This window comes from Amphimedon queenslandica, unplaced genomic scaffold (assembly GCF_000090795.2).
Source record: "Amphimedon queenslandica unplaced genomic scaffold, v1.1 AMPQUscaffold_13503, whole genome shotgun sequence".
Classification (NCBI taxonomy): Eukaryota; Metazoa; Porifera; class Demospongiae; order Haplosclerida; family Niphatidae; genus Amphimedon; species Amphimedon queenslandica.
In genome coordinates, this window is record NW_003546261.1 from 53595 (window position 1) to 75458 (window position 21864).

General features: G+C 34.5%; 4 protein-coding genes across 4 annotated transcripts; 2 read left to right on the forward strand and 2 right to left on the reverse strand.

Moving 5' to 3' along the window:
• The first annotated feature begins 4956 nt into the window (after positions 1-4956).
• Positions 4957-8096, forward strand: LOC100640909 (deleted in malignant brain tumors 1 protein-like). The gene is made up of 7 exons (XM_020008951.1): positions 4957-5195; positions 5399-5554; positions 5995-6339; positions 6384-6585; positions 6637-6776; positions 6824-6937; positions 6983-8096. Exons 1-7 carry the CDS (start codon positions 4976-4978, stop codon positions 7936-7938), a joined length of 2133 nt encoding a protein of 710 aa, XP_019864510.1. The 5' UTR covers positions 4957-4975; the 3' UTR covers positions 7939-8096.
• A 585-nt stretch (positions 8097-8681) lies between these two features.
• On the reverse strand, positions 8682-14635 carry LOC105316674 (uncharacterized). The gene is made up of 12 exons (XM_020008952.1): positions 14090-14635; positions 13962-14037; positions 13757-13901; positions 12193-12465; positions 11662-11773; positions 11060-11312; positions 10163-10391; positions 9922-10112; positions 9478-9706; positions 9222-9300; positions 9025-9171; positions 8682-8973 (listed from the first exon to the last, which is right to left on the reverse strand). Exons 1-12 carry the CDS (start codon positions 14525-14527, stop codon positions 8824-8826), a joined length of 2322 nt encoding a protein of 773 aa, XP_019864511.1. The 5' UTR covers positions 14528-14635; the 3' UTR covers positions 8682-8823.
• A 442-nt stretch (positions 14636-15077) lies between these two features.
• Positions 15078-17399, reverse strand: LOC100639896 (probable small nuclear ribonucleoprotein G). The gene is made up of 4 exons (XM_003383971.3): positions 17276-17399; positions 17193-17215; positions 15506-15630; positions 15078-15240 (listed from the first exon to the last, which is right to left on the reverse strand). Exons 1-4 carry the CDS (start codon positions 17308-17310, stop codon positions 15187-15189), a joined length of 237 nt encoding a protein of 78 aa, XP_003384019.1. The 5' UTR covers positions 17311-17399; the 3' UTR covers positions 15078-15186.
• A 70-nt stretch (positions 17400-17469) lies between these two features.
• On the forward strand, positions 17470-21366 carry LOC109593843 (uncharacterized). Its single transcript, XM_020008953.1, has 4 exons — positions 17470-17578; positions 20343-20561; positions 20900-21040; positions 21089-21366. The coding sequence occupies exons 1-4, from the start codon at positions 17515-17517 to the stop codon at positions 21166-21168; spliced, it is 504 nt and encodes a 167-aa protein (XP_019864512.1). The 5' UTR covers positions 17470-17514; the 3' UTR covers positions 21169-21366.
• The last annotated feature ends 498 nt before the right edge of the window (positions 21367-21864 follow it).

Sequence of the window (21864 nt, forward strand, 5' to 3'; positions counted from 1 at the left end):
TATTTTTTGAGAGACATGACCAATGTGACATAGTTACTCACAATGGATAGTCAAAATTAAAGGCCAATATAGTTTTAGATGCACATGATGGGTAAAGGTCTGTCCCATCTCTCCTTTGATATGTTTTACTAGCGATGTCCAAAACAGTTTGTACCAGATTTAAATTATTTCTTGCTATAAAATTGGTATCTCTATCTTAGCTATGTAGCATTGTTGACTTGTGCCTCATTACAAGACTTTAATTAAATATATCTAATTCCATTGCTTACATTATTTAAGGTCAATTGTTCCATTATAGCCAAAGCGATTCTGTTTTTATTGCTTATACTTCTTCATTGTTTTTGTTTTGAAATGATGTGTAATAAATAGACTGTGTTTATACTTTCAGTGGATGATATAGTATGTGTGCTTATACTTCTTCATTGTTTTTGTTTTGAAATGATGTGTAATAAATAGACTGTGTTTATACTTTCAGTGGATGATATAGTATGTGTATAACAATGAAGTTGTTTACTTTATAGTCTACATGGGAACAGTTTTCTATAAAAATTTTCCCTCAGCATCTGAGTTGACATCACACCTTTCAGCTAATGATAACTTATAATTGGATCTATGATTGTCACTCTACTTCTTTTTGTTTTTTCATTGTCTCATGGAGGAGCTTTAAAAAGCAACAGCACTAGTGTTTACTATGTTAACAGTAAGCAGCATAGTTGCAGTGAAGAATGTCACCTACTCTCATATTATACAAAGAAAACTGACTGGTCTCCAAACACTACGCTAATATTTCTACCAGGAGAGCATGAGTTGAATGCTCATCTTATCATTGAGAAACTGGACACTGTCATACTGAAAGGACTAGGAAATGATCCACCAGTAATCAAATGTACTGAAGAATTTTTGATGCTAAAAATTAAGGATTGCAATGCAGTCAATATTGAAGGTATTGCTATTAATTGTAGCCTCTTATCTCTAGTTGACAACAATGCAACAATTGTTACAAATATCATTGCAAATCAATCCCATTATCGCAATGCAAAAATTTCCAGTGTATTTTCAAATGTTACAATCTCACATTCAAAGTTTATGTGTGATGAGAAATCAGCAAACAATTGTGTAGGCATTTATCATGACACTGGCTGGATAATACTGCAAAATGTAGATCTAGTTTCATCAGCAAAACATGGAATAGATGTGCTAAGTAGTGGATTTAATGGCGAAGTTAATCTGCATAACATCTTTGTTACTGGTAATAATTACAATGGTATTGTAATTACATTAAATCAACAAGGGAAAGTAAACTTGTATGATGTCTCAGCTATTGGTAATAAAAATGATGGCATTGAAATTATATTAAATCAAAATGGGATGCTAAATTTAACTGGAGTCAATGTTTCCTATAACACACAAAATGGGTTGTTGCTGGGGTGTCCCAACAACAGTCTTGTGTATCTTGAAAATATCACAGCTTGTCTGAGTGATATTGGAATTAAACTAAGTTATTCTGATAATAACTCTGTAAGCATTACTAATTCAAATTTGAAAAGAGTTCAAATTGGAATTGCAATTTTGCAAGGTAGTCATAATGAATTACATCTTGTTAATGTAACTACAAATACGACTGAAAATGGAGTACGTTTTTATTACCAATGGGCCTTCGATATCAATATAATACATCTTGCTGGAGTGATAATGGCAAATAGCTCTCAACCAGCACTACAGGCAATCTGTTATAGTTATTGTCAGTTAATACTGACCAATGTCACAATCACTAATAATTTGAATACTGGCATATTTGTTACTGGAAAATGGAACATTACTTTTGCAAATCATCCCTCTGTCATATCAAATAACAAATCTCCAGCAAATGGTGGTGGAATGTGGGTAGACAAAAATTCTAGGCTCACTGGTTGCACTGAAGTATATTTCATTAACAATACAGCACAAGGAATGGGTGGTGCTATTTTTGTAAATGAGGTTCGTTACTCCACATTTGTATACATTTATTCTACATTTAAAAATTTTACTCCAATATTTCAAAATAATTCAGCATTAGTGTCTGGAGATAACATTTACAATGGAATTTATCATGGCCGCATTGCGTCATCAGATGAATTTCCTAATAATGTGAACTGCAAAAATATTTCTTTTAGTAAATACGTAACATCTTCACCATTAGGTGTTTGTGTTTGTGGCAATGATTCAACTGTTAATTGTAACGATAGATCATTAGATGGTGTAATATATCCTGGTCAATTCATCACCTTATCACTGGTAACAGTGGGAGCATGTGGAGGAATAAGTCCTTCAGTGCTAGTCACCAGTGACACACAAAGCATTGAAGTAGTACATGCAGACATCAATCAAGAGACTCTAAAAAGTTGCAAAAATTTCACATACACCATCAACAAAAAAGGAAATATAGAAAATCAAGGGACTTTTCAAATTGGCATCAGAAAGTCTGCAGCAAATGTAGGATTGAAGAATGCCCACATTTCAGTTAGTATAAAATTTATGCAATGTCCTCTTGGTCTTCGTGTTGTGTCAGGATCATGTCAGTGTGATGATATCATTGGTGCTGTTAATGGGACACATTGTGATATCAATAGGAGTCCTCATCATATTAGCAGATCTGGTAATAACTGGTTGTTCTACAGTGAAGAGTATCATTGTGTAGTAGCACACACTAACTGTCCATTTGATTATTGTGATTCATCTACTGTGCAGCTCAGTCTCAATGAGTCTGATGTTCAGTGTACAAATGGTAGGTCAGGTATTTTATGTGGAAGGTGTCAGCCAGGGCTCAGTCTGATGCTTGGCTCCAACAAATGCCAGAACTGTAGCTATAGATACATATTACTAATGATTGCATTCATATTTGCTGGCATAGTTCTAGTTGTATTTCTAATAGTTAGTGACTTGACAGTGTCTTCAGGCTGTATCAATGGACTACTTTTCTATGCTAATATAGTGAAGTTGAATGAAGCTAACTTTTTTTCTAATGGTGCCAGTATACCAGTGTTGAGCCAGTTCATTGCTTGGCTCAATCTTGATCTTGGTATTCAAACTTGTTTCTTCAATGGGTTAAACAGTTACTGGAAGACATGGCTACAGTTTGTGTTTCCACTGTACATTTGGCTGCTAATTGGTATTGTCATTGCTGGCTGCCATTACTCAACAAGAATGGCCAGGCTATGTGGAAATAATGGAGTTCCGGTTCTAGCTACACTTATCTTCATGTCTTACACTAAGCTTCTACGTACCATTACTAACATTTTAATGCTTGCTGTCATCAATTGTAATCAAACAAATTGGGTTGTTTGGAGCATTGATGGTAACATTGGCTATCTCAATGGTAAACACATCCCACTGTTTTCGGTAGCATTGTTATTTTTTTTATTTGGATTATTGTATACTGGATTTGTATTCTCTGCTCAATGGCTACAGCGTTACAGTGGCAAGTGTTTTAAGAGTTCACATGATCCAGTAATTAAACTGAAGCCATTCATTGATGCTTATACTGGCCCATACCAGGACCAGTACAGGTACTGGACTGGGCTTTTACTGATAATACGTCTACTACTGACTACTGTATTCTCATACACAACAGGAACTATACCAGAAATCAACAACTACATCATTGCAGTAGTTGCAGCTATACTGCTTTATGAGTCCAGAAATGTGTACAGAGCAAACAAACTTAATATTCTTGAAGCATTTTACCTCATTAACTTAGGTGTGATGGCTCAATTGAATGCTGTATCTGTTGGCATGAACCTACACATTTCCAATATAGTCACATCAATATCAATCAGCCTCTCCATGATTCCTTTCATTGCCATTGTAACACTTCCTGTAATTACTAAAATTGCAGGGTATTTTCACACGAGATGTTCCTGTATCAAGAATGATATTGAAACAAGAGATGAGGAGGAGCGAGAGCCACTACTAATAAATCAGGAGGAATTGCACTCACCAGCAAGTGTTGTCATGAGAAGAGAATCAATCATATATGACTTCAATACATAAATGGATTAAAATGCCTGCTTTTGCCTATTGATATTTGATTTTGCCCCCTTATTGCCCTTCCCTTTAATACTATTAGTTGTAGAGTTGTAGCTAGGCTCTAGTGTATTATATATTTTGCTTTCATGCTCTTAATATTATGATGAAAATGTGAAAAAGCAGCAGTTCAGCTCTAGTGGCGATATAACATTAATTTTTTATGATAAGAGGCTTTTGGCAAACTAGATTTAGACAGTAGTTTGGATGACTTTAGGGGCAACTGCACTTAATGACAGAAAAAATAAATTGTTAGAAATATCTGGAATAGATTACTCCTAGCCACATTTATAATGGACTAGAATAGTGGATGTAATACCTTCTGAGAAAATTACAATTAATATCCACTTTTGATCAGAATCACTTTTTGCAAAATAAAAACAAGTAACTCTAATGTGTATCATCAATGGAGAATTTTCTCCTATAGCCGTTCTTAGCCAGAGACAATGTGCTCTTGTTGTAACTTAAGAAAATACACTGAGTTTTATGAACAAAACCGAACAACTGCACTGAGAAAAGTCAAAATGCAATTACTTAAATAATTATACACTTCCCTTACTGCACAGGAAATTGGATTTGTTCTATTGCATTTACAGGAAGCGACTTGCAAAAATTACACAGCATTATGACCTAAAAAACATTACATTAACATAACACAACAGTACCTTATGCATGAACTAATCGTATAGTTTCCAATGGTTTACCACAATTATAATAGTACATTGTTTTTGTCAAAATGCTTTCAAAGACTAGATATAGTGAATCATGCCTGTATGTTTGTAGTTGTCATCCTGCTATATAATGTATTAAAATAGATCTACATCCTTCCTGCAAGAAGGTCACACCTAAATCTTCTTGGTATAAAATGAAAAGTCAAGCTAGTCTACTATAGCCTTCAATACATTTACTGACTATGTCTCTTCAAGTTATTCTAGTTACAGGAATTTTTCTTGTCACAAAAATATCTCAGGGACAAACCTGCACTGTTGGATCAATACGTCTTGTTGATGGGAACAGTAGCCTTGAAGGACGTGTTGAGGTTTGCAGTGGTGGATCATGGGGTACTGTTTGTGATGACTTGTGGGGCATTAATGATGCAAGAGTTGTCTGTCGGCAGTTAGGCTATACTGCAGGTAATAATGTGAAGACACCGTTGTGCCAACTATAAACATTCATAATTATTATGATTCATGAATAATAACTTATTATGTCTTCTAGTCAGAAAAAGATCCCTTATCAATCACACAAATTGCTTACCGTAATTAGTTAGAAAACAGCACTTTTTCAATTATAATTTTTAAAGCAATAATTATTTTATATTCGTTTATCTAAACAGGACAACATTTTAAAAATGCTTACTTTGGAGAAGGAACAGGGGCAATTGTTATGGATAATGTCCGATGTACTGGGACTGAACAATCTCTCACTGACTGCTCTCATGATACTACTCATAATTGTGTGCACAATGAGGATGCTGGTGTGAGATGCAATGGTAAGTACTAGCTAGCTTTTTGTAATAATAATCGGCAATTCTAATGCATTTCTTCCTATATTTGTTATTGCCTTCAACAGAGTCATTGTTAGAAAGTGAGTTTCACAAAGTTGAAATGAAATTTCAGTTTAACAAACCAACAAATGTGTCTTCCAAATTTTTTAATAAAAACATTGGCTATACTTTCAATAAATGTTGTTTACAGTTGAATAGAGTTTTGTGTGGGAATAGTCTTAATATGGGCTCTGTATTAATATAACCAAAAAAGTAGTTTAATTACTGTTTGCCGCTATTTATTGAAACCTAAAATGAGCTGATTTCGTTCTGAGCAACTTTTTGTTGCTGAAATACTATTGCTATTCTCTTATACTTATTTTCTTATTCATAATTCACATTATTGCACTTAAACAATAATTCATTATTTTCCATATTATATGTAGCAACTAACATATCTAATGGAACACTTACTCTAGTACGCAATAATGTAGCATCAACAGCATACTACTATGGAATAGTGAGAGTGTATATTGGAAGCTGGGGTAACATATGTGATGATGACTATTATGATAATAATGCAGCTGATGTCATTTGTCATCAGTTGGGATACACTGGTGCTTCAAACTATTCTAGAGCTGGACTGACAAACTATGGAACTGATAGTAATAAAATGATAATAAATGATGTTAACTGTTCCAATAGCAACTATTTAACATTATTACAATGCTCTTTCTCCACAATAATTGATAGTGAGTGTTCTGACTTTTATGATGCTACCGTCTACTGCTGTAAGAAAATTATACCAATAAAAATGTAATTATTCTTATAATAGATACTAGTAGAATTTGGAATAGCCCATACACTGGTATGATACGTCTTCAAGGAGGAGCTTACTCTAATCAAGGACGTGTGGAAGTATATTGTAATGGACAGTGGGGAACAATATGTGATGATGGGTTCCATCCAATTGATGCTAGAACTGTCTGCAGGCAATTAGGATACAGCAATTATTCCAGATATGACCATTTGACTCTGTAAGCTGCCATTATACACTATGCTTTTAAGTCATTTCATCAAATCTATAGGCCTGGAAATTCTAGTCAACCAATATGGTCTTCTAATTTTTCAAGTAGCTTATCGAGTACCTGCTTTATTTCAGACAACTCTTGTCCCAGTTCCAGTATTACATCTTGCTCACATTCAGAAGATGTTACTGTGACTTGCTGTGAGTTCTAATTTTATTATACATTCATTTATGATACTCACATACAGCATATTCTGAATCATCAACTGTTGATGCTATGGTAGGACACTGTGAGACTAATGATACAGGCAATACAGGCCCTACAAGGAATACAAGTAGCACTACAAACAGTACTAGTACATGTAAGATAGGAAATATTATATATTAGGCTTTAATTATTCATGTAGCAATTGCTGGTGCTATTGGTGGTGTGTTTGGAGGAATTACAGCATTAGTTGTTCCAACAACAATTATTGTTGGTTTTGCTACTAAAGTCATCAAGAAAATAAAATCAAAAAAGTCTGGATCAAAAAATGCAGGCCCAGCTGGGGGAAACGTTGCAATGAATATATTTGGACCTGGTGGTATGCCAGCTATCGGCATTGAAGATACAGCACCAGTTATTGAATCAATAAAAACTTCAGCAACACCACAACAAATATCTTTCAATGAACCCTCTCACACTACTGTTAACATTTCTTATGGTTCTCAGAATCCATTAGCTGTACCAGTAATGCTAGAAACACCATCTTATGCTGTTTTATCTGAAACACCTCAGCTTGAAAAGAATTCAGTACTTTCACTATCTCTTGATGCCCATTCTGATGATGAAAGGTCTAAGACTCCAATAGACTCACATGAATATGAATCAGTTTCCATTAAAAATTCTCGTGATGAAGAGTCATCAAGTTCACCAACACCCAATGAAGCATCTCAACAACCAACAGAGAAAGAAGAACTAATTACTTCTGAAATATCCAAATTCCAAGAAAATAACATAAAAGAGTCATCGCAAAGTTTATCTGCTTCCAGTACATCAATATCCTCTTCGCATTGTTCGGCATTGATACAACAGTCAGAAATTGCTCTTTGTAATGATGATTCATCTATCCCTGAGCCTTCTTTTGAGCCACAAATTGATGAAATACACACTGACACTGAACCTCATTGCAAATCGAGTCCTTCCACATCAATTCCTCCCATTACTGAACCTGTACAGCCATCACAGGAGATTTCTCGACCTAATCCTTATCAAAATTATTCAGTTTATCCACATGCACATAATGCAGGCTATCTTGTTATTTTCACAGAAGGAAATCCACCGTACACTACTGGTGCAGGGCTTTACCTTCCATTGCCATAGCCTGTCAACTCATGATAAATATTATAGCTACTTTAAAACATGTAATAGTCTAATTTAGTATAGATCTTTCTTCATGCATAAATAGAATTTATCTACAGTCCTTCAGTGTTGTAAATTTTGTAGATCTAGGTTAGTTATTTTTGTTTTGATTTATAAAGATCTAGATGCAATAATATTATGTGACAGTGCATGACAAAAGGTAACATGTGGCACTTGAGTTAATAATGAATGGTTCCTATTGACAAACTATTGGATTAATACTAATGAATGATTTTCATATGCCTTGAGCACTGGTGGTCAAGGTTTTAAATGTTGTGAAAATGAATCCCTTATTATCAATGACATATTAGTGAGAATTTTAAGATACATCCAGTGCTTAACTACATCAATATAGATGTGGCTAAGATTAATTAATTTTGTATATTTATGAACTAGATCTACAGGACCAATTATTAAGCATTGAGTAAACAATATCCACTTATAATAATTAAAAATTTTTTAAGGAGAATTAAATTAAATAATGTTCATGATTAAGTGGTTGAGTGTGACATTTGCATGCATGAAAATGAATGCACTTTTATTGATGACAAGAGCTTCACTAACTAATAAAATTCTAGCCTCCAAGTCAGAGAAAAGTGAAACATTTTAAAAATTGCAACACTTTTTCAGATACAAAACATTTAAACTTAGCTCATCCACACACTGAGCACAGTGTGAATAACAAATTAATAATTATACATGTATTACCAGTACTGGATCCAGATGTCCATAGTGAAACTTTACAATCAATGTACTAGATAAATTTAGCAATCAGCTTTAAAATATTAAAGTAGCGTTAGTTGCAGCTCAAAAATAAAACAAAGTACATGTAGCATTAAAATTTTTTCAGTTATATGTGGGTAGTTCAGCAATCCTCAAATCAGTTGCTCCAAATGGTATTAAAGTAATTGGTGTGTCTTTGTTGTTGCTGGACACAGGAGAAGTAGGAGGAGCATCAGCAGCATTATGTAGCAGTCCCCAATCAACTAATCTTCCCTATAAAATACTAACATATAATACTAGAGTAGAGATCATTATTTTTTTTACTGTTGCAGTTATTTTTGAAGGAGCCCCTTTGATTGAAAATGGAGGAACACCACTCTGTAAACCAACATTTTGAAACTTTAGGTCCTCATCAGGATTACTATCATTAGTTAGATGAATGGCATAATTCCATGGAGAGCTGGTTGTTATCTTTCAAAATATGAAGACGTAACATCAGAGGTCATACTTGTTAAAATTACCTGATAATCTTTACTTTGAAATTCATAAGTTTTCAATACTTTGAAATCTTCTTCCAATTGTAATCCATACAACAGAGGTCTAAATTGAATATGAACAATGATTTATCCTGTTGTAATAATTACACTTTCTCAAAATAAAATAACAAATGACAATAGGCTTGTAAATAATCATTTCTATTACTAGATTACTCTAAAATAACAAAATGAGCAACATACATAATACAACAGATTGCCACATTATACAGATTTGTTATACCCTCTATAGATGGAAGCTGAATTATTGAAACGTCTTGTAACTCTAGTCTTGAATGGTATTGTCAACGTCATCTCAACAGCTACACTATTGCAGCTTGTTTGAAATAGTTTACCAGCTGGCACAGGGGTAGGTGGAACACTGCCCCAGCTCAATGTAGCACCTTCAGCCCAAGAAGGAACACGAATATTAACATTTTTCATTTCCTTAGAGCAAGACCCAGTAATTGTCACTAAAAATTTAAAATAATAAATCATCTGGTTGCCAAGGTTACTATTAATGTACGATGAAAATAATAGGGATTATTATTTAGGACACTGTACTAAAAATGATACATTTAAAGTTCAAAATGCCAAAGCAGCAGTCAATAGAACTAGTTAGATGACTAATTATAATACAAAAGTGTAAAAATATATAGAAATGAAAGGTATGAGAAAGCATTACTACCTGTGTCTCCAAATGGATAGTCAGTTTCAACAGTTAGTGTTGTTTCTCCCAATGTTACAGTTAGTGGAGCAAGAATAGCGAAAGTTATGGTGCTATTATCTGGGGATATCATCACTGCATTTTGTAGTAGCTTGGGCCAGCCTTGATTGAAGTTGGCTGTGCAACAACCATAATTAGGAGCAAGACCATAACTAAAAACGTAAAATAATTAATAATTTTCACGTTGTTTTGCAATCCTTACATAATTGAGTCAGGCCCATCATGAGTCCATATATGATCATCAAGATGCATTGCATTTATTTCGTTGTCTTGCTGGAGATACTGGTGTGCCCACATGTCAGATGTAATGGTGGCAGGCAATGCATTATAACCAATCTGCTCTGCTCTCTCTGCAAACAGTGGGTCACCATGTATGCCAAAGAGGACCTCATAGGAATACATAGCTTCAACTACTGTACACAACTCTGTACCTGCAATCAAAATAATATTATGTCAAAATACAGTCAAACCTCTCTAAAACGAACCCCCAGTTAGCGGACACCTCTCTATAACATGCAGTTGCTCTTGTCCCAGCCATAAGGCCATTGGGTAATATACCAAAGAGCCTCTCTATAACGCAACCTCTCTATTCTGTATAACGGACAACATTTTACTGTCCCTACACATCTACATGCGTACAAATTAACCTCCAACAGACAAACACGGCACACGCAACAGATGTTCTAATTAAAGTGCACCACAAAAAGGGCAGATTTTATGGTCTGATCAGCATGGGATAACCTCCGATTTAAGGACACCTCCATATAAAGGACAGTGATGGCTGGACCAGGTTTGACTGTAACCAATAAAAGATGGTAATTTCTCTAAAAATAGGCACTTTAATTTTAGGAATAATAGTACCAAAGTACTCATTAAAAAACTATTTTCCAGACAATTAAGTCAAATAAGCATGTACATGTAGCACCATGTAAGGATTCAAGGACACACAAGTTGGCCACTATTTAAGCCGCCACCTCACTGAGGATGAAGTTTTGGAGTTGTGGTAACACTATTATCTAGTTTACTTAAATGCTCATACAAAGTCATTAATATTTCAGTGTCATAATTATGCCGCACATTAATAAATATTAAGTCTGACCTCTAGATGGCATCAGTCCAGCCAAGTGTTCATCACAAGAAAATATACCAGAAGCTTGCCCATGGTATTTATCTAGTACTTCCATTCTCTGATATGATGAATCCCAATCTGACTGATTACCAGACTGACGATACCAGACTCCACCTGATTTAATTGCCTGCCCGTTATTAACCCCATGAGTAAATAGGGTAGCAGCTGCAACTGGTTCTTTTGGGAAATTAGGATCAGAGTAAAATCCTTTCCAATTAAAGCCCTAATTAGAAAATAAGCAATCAATGCCTTAGTGAGCTGAGCATAATAAATACTAGTATTATGCAGTATATTAATTTATATTTTATTATCTGTTACTGTTGCCTGTGTATAAAATACATGTAGTATAGACTATGTACTGTATGTTATAATTACAGTATTCATTTTAAGGATCTTCTAAATTATCTATTATAGGTTATTACTTATTAGTACCGTTTCGATGCACAAAAAATTTTCTGTATAACAAATTAGATACACATGCCTATAGTATTAATAATTCAATTCTATGATACCAAAAAAGATCTGCACTGTACAAAACTGTACATATTGTAATAGTAAATACATTAACTAACCTGTTGTTGCACCAATTCTGCCATGTCCCATAAAAACTGCTCCTCGCCATTAGGATGATTATCTAAAAGCCAATGTAATGTCAAAACTAAATCCTGCCACCTTGCACCAGACCTAACGCAAACACAACAAAAAAGTGAAAATAGAAAAGGGAATGGGAGGTACATCAGAGGCGTAGCGAGGGGGGCAAGGGGGGCAAATGCCCCTTTTTTAAATCAAAATTTAAAAATAATGAAATAATAAGCTGCTTTTGGAAGGAAAAGCTGTTCTACAACTTATACATGTATATGAAACAAAAAGGCCAAGGTAGTCTTTCTATGATGCCATTATAAAGCTGAAAAGGTATTCAATATTGCCTATGATCAGTCAAAAAGTCCGCCATATTAAAAAATAGGTGTGGTCAAGCTTGAAAAGGGCGTGGTTGCACAAAATGTCGTAGCACACTTTGCGAACCACACAGCTTGCCCCCTCTTTTCAAAAATCCTGGCTATGCCACTGTACATGTACATGTATACATGTAAGTTATGACATACCACGTTGTTCCAAAAGGTGTTGAGAACATTCTCTTATAAGCACAATGAAGAAACTTGTACATAACAGGAAACACAGTTTCATTCCCAGTAGCTTCATAATACATCCTCAATACAAACATCACATGATACTTGGACCAGTAGCTGTTACCATCCTTGCTGTCATCTTTTCCCAACCAACCGTCTTCACTTTGATGACTTATTATGTACATTATGTATCTCTCAGCCATTGATATCAGGTCAGGATCATTCAGCTGATAGGCTAATGGTACAAACCTGTGAGAGTATTATATATTGATAGTATGAACTATGAATTTTAATTTGCAACCACAATTTTCTCATAAGCTTTGGATTATGCTTGTCTTTTATACAATTTTTATTGTACATGTAAGTAAACAGCCAAGGTCAATTACAAAACCGCAATTACAATTACACATTCAATTACAAATACTCCTTTTGTAAAAATAGACTCAATTAGAATTACAATTATGCCATGTTGAAGAAAAAAATATTGTTTTCATGTGTTTTTGCATAAAACAGAAACATGACTTGCTTCTTCAACAGGCACTCCAGCTGTCAGTTTCCCACTAAGTGTGCTAAGTGTTAGAGTACAAGTAATTTTAAAATTCACAAAAATCCAATTTTTATTGGAATCAGCTCAAACTAAATATACAACATCAGAACGTGTATATGCATGAAAAAATATTATAAAAATAGAGAAATCTCTCATAGCCATTTTTCATGAAATTTGGCCCAAGATGGTATACAGAGTCTTTGGCCTGATACCGTACGGTTGGTAATATTCAAGGGTCCAAAATTTCGTGTTTTCTCCAAAATGTTCTTAGAAGCTAATATTCGTGGGTACAAATATTCATGGATGGCAGTTAGCAAACTTCTTTTCACTTGGATCTACAGCACTAGCTTCCAATACATGGCTTATAGTGGAATATGGAGTAATAGACAGAGACTTTGGCTCCTCCACTGGCTTGGAAATGGTAGTTAGAGCTCTGCATGGCCCGTTAATTAGTTTTTATGTGTGGGTGGGTAGGGGTTAAAATTTCGTGGATAAAAATTAACCACAAAATTAACGAAAATTAATACCCCACGAAATTTACCAACTGTACGGTATTTGAGCAACATTAAAAATTTATTAAAAAATCTAGCTTTAATCATAATCAGTTCAAACTACATGTAGATACATTAGAACATATACACATGTATGCATTAGAAAATATTATAAAAATGAAAAATTCTCTCCTAGCCATTACTTTGTTTGACAAAATACCATAAATAGGGTTTTCTACAAAACTCTACTAAACAAGCTAAACAGGATAACTCATGAGCTTGCAAGAAACTGAGTACTATACTGGGATACCCTGACTGTCATTTACAATTATAATAATGTACATGTAATTGTGATTGACCCCAGGTTTAATTGTCTGAATTTATGACACATATGTACATGTAGCTTAGGCTATACTAAGTCAGACACAAAATTTGTACCATAAATCACTAAAATGAATTACAGTAGTCACACTTAATGATATAATCATTGATTAATGCTAACCCATTCAGCCAATATGGTGCTCGCTCATGCAAGCCTACATCCGCTGTCCCACCAATCCATGAGGAGTTTTCTACATCAGGCCAAAAGAGAGGAAGATGACCAGACAGACCATTAGCTTGTATCTGAAGCTGCTGTTTAATCCAACCTATAAGTACAAGATATAGACCCCTAATTATGTACAATGCACAATAATAACTTAGCCAACCTCCGGGTTTAATTGTTCCAAGAGGTAGTGGGTAGAATTTCGGTGGTTTGAGACCAGCAGTTATAACACCAGATATCTAAATATTAGAAAAAATACATCCACTTAAATATTGTTCTCAAAATACTTACTCTACAAGGATCTAACTTCTGAGATGTCTTACTACTTTTAAGGTAACACTCTGGTGGCTGTGTACTATTACTACTACTGCAAAAAGGCTGAACAAATGCCCATGCCACACAACCAGTTGTTTTCTGGCAAAGCTCAGCACAAGCATGCACGTGGTTTTCATCAGAAGTATTGAGAGGAACAGGCATACCAGGAAAGTCACCTCCTGGCCTGTCTACACCAACATTGCCATCATTCCAATCACACTTAGCTATACCAATAAGCAACAGGAAATAAATTGCTAGAAATGACACTGGTTGCTTTCTCTTCATTGTTGACTGCTGAAATTGCATAAGATTTAGTGCATGACACATTTCATGAATGTAATTATTCCACCCAATGAATAATATTAGCAATAGCCAATAATGCATCATAAACAACACAGACAGATACACATACATGTACTTTGCAAGGATCCAAATGTTGTTGAGTTACGGCTCCTGAAGTAACACAGTGGTGGCTGAGAAGAATTTGTTTTACTATAAAATTCAGCATTGAAAGCCCATGATTTACAGTTAGCTTTCATTTGGCAGTGCTTAACACAAGCACAAGGTCTTCCTGTATTTAAAGTGATTGGTGAATCAAGGAAATCAGCTCCAGGCCTGTCTACACCAACATTGCCATCCTCCCACATCCTCCAAATGCTGTTAGCCACAACAGCGAGTAAAAGAAGAAATTGGACATAAATCTTCATTGTGGCAATTTGTACTATTGACTTGGCAATGAGCTAGCAGCACAGCAATTTTAAATTAAGAATAATATTTTTAATGGAGGCAAAAATTATTTGCACAAATTATGAAACTTAATTCAGGCACGTTTTGAACTTCAACACAAGTTACATACATGTATGTACCTCAGGCACTAACACAGCCTGAAAAACACGAAGACTTTGTAACACATTAAAGCATACCGAAACCATTACCTACGTGTACATGTAACTCACTGTGTCACTACTGATTGCAAACACTTAAAATTATGATATACAATGTGCCAAAAATTAATGATGGTGAAGTCATAAGAACAACAACATTGTCAATAGGAAAGTAATCAGTGATATGGTTCATAGAATTCTTTCTAGTGCTTCAATCAGAACAACACTGTTACCACGAACAACCTACGTGTAGCAAATAAACATAATATTAAAAATATACATGTACCTTAAGCACGATATTTTTTGTGTCTATTAATTTAAGCGATTTTTAACTAAATGCTTTTCAGTAACCATTAAACAATGAAGGATGTACATGTACATGTCAACATGGGTTGAGGTACATACTACATGTACATGTATAATGTGCATGTAGATTTTGTACAAACATTAAGTTTTCTCTACAGTACACATGCACACACACACAAACAAATTCATAAATCAGACTTACCACCATGCCAATATTAAACTTCTGATGGCTACTCCGCTCTTCAACACAATCATCTAGCACAACATTCATGTATGGATCAAACCCACGCAATATACCAGTTATAGTACGATTTCCATTAAGTCTTACTAAAAGAAAAATACATTATAAACTAACAAAGAATGAATTGGTAGAATTCACTATTTGCTATCAAGATCAGTGACAGCCTGTCCCAAAACACAAAACAAAATTTTATTGGCAATGATTTAGGAGAAAATAATACTACTACAAAGGTACAAATCGTCTTTGATTGTATCACAAAATTATGCTTTAAAACTTATGCACCATAAAGTATAACAAAAAAGACTTAAATGTTATCTAGTACAGTGGAACCTCTGATAATGGAACTTCTCTTTAACGAAAACCTCCTCAAATGAAAAAAATTAAATGTACAAACTCATTTTCCCAGTTTTTCAATGAAAATGGACCTCCCTTTAACGAAAACTCCTCTGTTACGAAATAACAAAAGCTTTTTTCTGACCAAGATGCCATTTTTCTTCCATTTAATGAAAAGTGGGCGTGGCCACACATGCGCACTAGTTCTGTGACGTCATATGATATGTTAATCAATTAAAAAGAAACCCACCCATTGTAAAAATGGCGTCTTTTCTTCTCCTCACATTATGCTCTGTCACTCTTATTTTGCCATCTTACTATCCAGGAGTACAGATAATTGCCTTTAATAGCTTTTCCCTTGTTTTGAAACATATTCTGCAAACTTATTTTCTTATTCTCCTTTTCTCTTCTGCAATTTGTTACCCAGCTTACTCTGCTGTCTACTGCCCCTCATTTTTTATAAGAAGGTAAAGTCTCACATTGGGGATGCCTCATTTACAAAACTTCCCCATAATGAAAACCTCTATGTAATAAAAAGATTCTTGTGTCCCAAAAGTTTCGTTATTCGGAGGTTCCACTGTACATGTATACACACATAAATCTAGCAATGCTTAGTGTTATAACTGACAAATAACACCAATTCCAATTTTAAGACCATTTGCTTACTATGCAATGGATTGAATTCGTTAAGGTTAAGTTTTATGCAGCAAATAAAATAACTGTCAGACATACATTTTCAAGTTGGCTTAATTCTCCTACCAAATTTTGTTCAGTAATTTCGTCTAAACAAGTATTGCTAAATACTTATTAAAAAGCCTTGAACTTTACAAACATAATAATCATGTTGGACCATTTCACAGAAATGGCAGATCTTAAGCTATGTTCAGACAGTGTCTGAAACTCTGAATCATTCAAAAATGTAATTTCAGGCTCTGTTAATGTCTATGTCCAAACTTACATGTACATGATGTATGTATCATCAATCATTATGAATGTCATGATTACTGTGGAGTGTTGATACAGCCTACTGTGGTCACTAAGACTTATAGCTTTATTTCTTCAAAACAACATGTACATGTACAACAGAATAAGAATCACAAATATTGGTCTTACCCAAGCGGAGATAAAATTCATTTTAAATTGAGTAAACCTTATTAAACCAGATTAAAAGAGGGTGTGGTTTCTGAGTGGGTTACACCCAAACACCCCACATATCTGCAGATGAGCAATTCATTCTAAATATCATCTGCAGGCTAGGTGGCATTCACAAAATCCCAGGTAAAATTAATTTTAACATAAATGTAACTTTACTTACACTGCAACCGTTTATCCATGTACCTACATTGACAAAAGTAATGATAATTGGTTTCAATAATAAAAAATAAATAAGAAGCTAACTTTTTGAGCTCTGGAGGGTGTGCTCTGCCGCTCATGTTTGTTGTGGAGCAACTTCAGCAATCAGAAACGGGCCAATAAATTAATTCAGCAAATTTACAATTCTGTAAAATACTACACGTGACTCAATGTATGCGCATGCGCAAAACAACAGTAGGAGGGAATTTGTTAAAATTCGGTTTGAGTTAATGAGTTTTCAACTTTTCATTTTTCAGACTCAGTAAACAACGAGGTAAACAACTATGAGTGTCTCTGTTAGGCCTGGTATAGAACATACCCATAAAGATTCTCGTAAGCCTTTTTCAGGTGAGATGCATCTTAATTTTGTATTTGTAATGCCCTTGTCAGAGATATATATCCTGCATTGTCCTGAATTAATGAACTGTCCTGTTATTAGTGTCAGTTCCAGCCCCAAGACTGCTATTATTGTTATATAAATTGGATTTAACTGCTTGTTAGTCAACAAAATGAAACCAAACCCCTCTAGTGATTGGGTAGGGCAAGGGTGTGGTTTTTGTGTTGCATAATCTCCCAGGCGAGGGTTCCGACATTAGCTGAAATTTGTATGGGATGTCTGGATTGCTGAATTTTAGTTGTATTGGTTATTGTATAGCTCCAGGTACTAGACACTGCCTAAAGTTCTTAAATTCCAAAACCTTGGGTTCTATTTGAGTGTAGACTGGATTAAAGAGCAAGTCGGACCCCTTGACTCTTTATTTGTGATACTCAGGGGCGTAGCAAGGGGGACCAATTCCCCCCCTTTTTTTTAAATCCAAATTAAAAAATAATGAAATAATAAGCTGCTTTTGGAAGGAAAAGCTGTTCTACAACTTACATTATGAAAGGAAAAGGCCAAAGCAGTCTTTCTATGATGCCATTATAAAGCTGAAAAGTATTCAGCATTGCCTATAATCAGTCAAGAAGTCCGCCATGTTGAAAAATAGTTGTGATCACATCCTAAATGGGCGTAGTCTCCCAAAATTTCGCAGTGTGCTTCGCACGCTACACAGCTTGCCCCTCTTTTCCAAAAATCTTTGCTATACCACTGGTGATACATGTGCAGTGCATTCTCTGTGTGGGATACCTTCAACTTTCTTAGTCCTCCCTTTATTTACTACCCCTGTCTCTGTAGTTGTAAGTGTTATAAATATGCATGTAGTATTATAGTAATAGCATGATTTAACTTTAACGTAGCTACACTACCAATGTACATCATGTACATGCACAGAGACACTTTCTTTTTTTTCTCTTCACTAGACTCCTTTACATAATGTTGTACCTTAAGCCTACTATTTTTAGCATCTACTAAATTTAGCTATATTAGCGAGAGAGCTTTAAACCGCTAAATTAAATCGATGCCAAAATAATTATTATTCATTATAATAGTTATTATTTATAGTTAATTTGGTTAGAAATGCTAAACATGACTTTTGCTGATTTCGCTAAAATTAGTAGATGCAAATAATAGTAGGCTTAAGGTAATTGTAACCTTTTTTTACTCAACCTTTAATTTTAGCGTTTTTTAGTGAGTGTACTTAAAATTACTAATTTAACCAGCCGCTGATAATAGTTATTATGTACTTGTGTAAACATGTACACAAGATAGGCAAGATCTGTAACAGGATAACAGTAGATAAGGGTGATCTTATTAAGTGTTTTGCTCTTAAATGTATAAATTGGGCTTCTTGAGTAGTGTTATGCTTTCAAATGGGAGTTTCACTATTGATTTCCTTCCTATTTTCACTACTATTTCATTTCGCTAAATCAGGGTCCTGTTGAAAACGCTAAAATTTAAGAGCACAAGTAATACCCACCCTAAGGTAATACCATAATGATATGGATTGTAAAAGCAAATGCAAAGGCATTTAAATTTATGTATTGTAATACATGCACAACATGTGATTGGATTTTGTATATTGCATGGTATGAAGCTTACCATATAATTTACAAAATGTATATTGCCTATACTGCTACATGTTGTATCAGAGAAATAACAATTAAGAAGCCTTAGCAAGTTAGCAAACAGCCTGCTCATGCTCCTTATGTCAGTTGTATTTTAAACAAAAGTAGCAAGAACATTAGAAGGTATAGAGAGAACTCTATATGAATCTGCTATGCACGGAAGGTCTTACACTGATACGCTTACATGAATAATTTTTTGAGCATGTTGATTAGTATGTGGTTGTTGGACTCACCACGCTTGCGAGGTGGGTACTAAGTAGTTGGGTTGTCATTCTGCCCACACATTTTAATTGATTTGTAAAAATCTATCTTTTTGTCTGAGCTATATTTCTTCTTCTAGCAACAGATAAAGTTGCTTTCTTTCATCTAGTTATGCTCTTGTAGCATCTCGTAGCACCAAAAGCTGTGAACTGCTAAACCAGGGGACCTCTCTCCAAGTGAGAGCTCGTGTTTCACTCTACAGAGCTGAGATTTGCTTCAGAGGTAGAAAATTCCCATCTAACAAAAAACTAAAAGAATGATTTTGCCCTAACGTTGTTGTTTGTCACAGTTTGTGAGTTACAGTTGCTCAAAGTTTGTGATTTAGCCTCTTTGAAAATTTTTCAGACGTCACTAGGGAAATCAGGAGCAACCGAACTCTCTCAGTGTCTTTTAATTATCTAGGAAATTTTTTTGTGCCAACTCTTTCTTTGAATAGAACTTCAGATGCTAAAATAAATTTCAGCTTTTCTTCTTTCTCCTATTCATGTGCCATGATTTAGCTAGTTCTTGACCACACCCATAGCTTATTTTAATTATCATTATAACTATTCAGTCAATAATAGTTAATTTTTTCAAATTGCTTAAAATATCACAGTACAAGTAACACATATCACTCAGGTGAATTCCAGTGGGCGAGTCCATTGCACCATAGTGCTTCATTATTGATGCATGTACATTGTAGTTGGTAGGTTATAGGAATAATGGCAGACACCGTAATATTTTATGGGTAAATCATTATATTATCATAGCTAAAATTCTTATCATGAAGCATGATGATATGTATCCCCCAAGGTTTCAAAATTCCTCTACAGGTTGAAATTTATTTATATTATGTGTACTTTTGCAGAAAATGTGTCTGTCAGTGTCACAAATAAAAAGCAAGTGATGTCTGTTGAAGCGAAGAGACAGCCGTTAGGAAATCTAAGCAATGAAGTTGATAGAAATGGGTCAAGTCAGAAGAAGAGTACCTTACCATCTAAAATATCTACTGAGAAGAAGGCAGCGGCAATTGCGAAGGATGATTTACCAGAGATAGAATACATGCCTCCTCCTCATACAGAGGACGGTAAGTATAATATGATTTTAAAAGGGATACATGTGTACATGTGGGTGTTACTGTGTTAGTATTATTTTTTGTCTACTGCAATGTACATGTACATGTACAAGTACATGTAGAGCAAAGGCCTACTGTAGTATAGTGTTCCTGGTACTAGTCTATTTAATTTATGTTGGGTAGAAACTGTGGAATATTAGTGCACTTTGGGCACAATAATTTTATAGTAACACCATGATTTTCCAGGGCCTTGGCTTACGTTATGTTTTGTGCAGTCTTTAACCTGTACATGTACAGTATACATGTAGCTACATAATACATATTTTATTACCTGATTTTTTTTACTGAAGATGATACTGATTTTGAAGAGCCGGAGTATTTGAAGAATATTGATAAATTGTTTTTGGGAAAAATTGTTCATCAAACACTATCAAAGTCTAATGTTGAAAAGTTAACTTTTGAGAAATCTCGTAGATCAAAACAGACCGCTGGTAAGGACACTTATTATTTATTTGACATTAAAATTTTCTTTTCTTAAGGTTGGTTTTGTTTGCCTGATATTGGTGACATTGAAGACTTCACAACTGATGAAACTGAAGATTTATTATTTATCGATTAAATTAAATCTGTTGATGTACACAACTTCACACTATTCTATACTAAAATTATGCACTGTTACAAAGCATAATTTTAGTGAGCCTCTGTATTATTCACATGATAAGTCACTTAAATATATCAATAATAATTGATTTAATGATTTTTAGTTCATCACAGTTATCATTTATTTAAATATCACTGTCTTGAGTGTTATGTGGCAGATGATTAACTATTCTGTAGAGCAAAGGCAATAATAATAAAAAAATTAATAGTGGAACATTGGTGCACTAATTAAACATTGTGGATAGAATTATTTTAACTGCACATGAAGACAACCTCTTGCATTATTTTTTATGTGTGAAGTCATGTCTGCATCCCTGTGGGAAAAGCTTGTATGAGAATTTGTAGAAATGTCTGAATTTGTGATTTAGAGACAGGAAACAACTATGAGTGGACGACTTGGTACCCATAAAGATTCTCATAGGCCTTTTTCAGGTGAGATGCATCTCAATTTTGTATTTGTAATACCCTTGTCAGAGATATTATGTCGTGCATTGCCCTGAATTAATGAACTGTCCTGTTATTAGTCTCTGTTCCAACCCCAAAACCCCTATTATTGTTATAATTTGTCTAAATAAATGGAATTGAATCAACAAAGTGAAAATGACTTTGAAACCAAACCTCTCCGGCAAATGGGATGGAACGGTAAAAGGCTAGG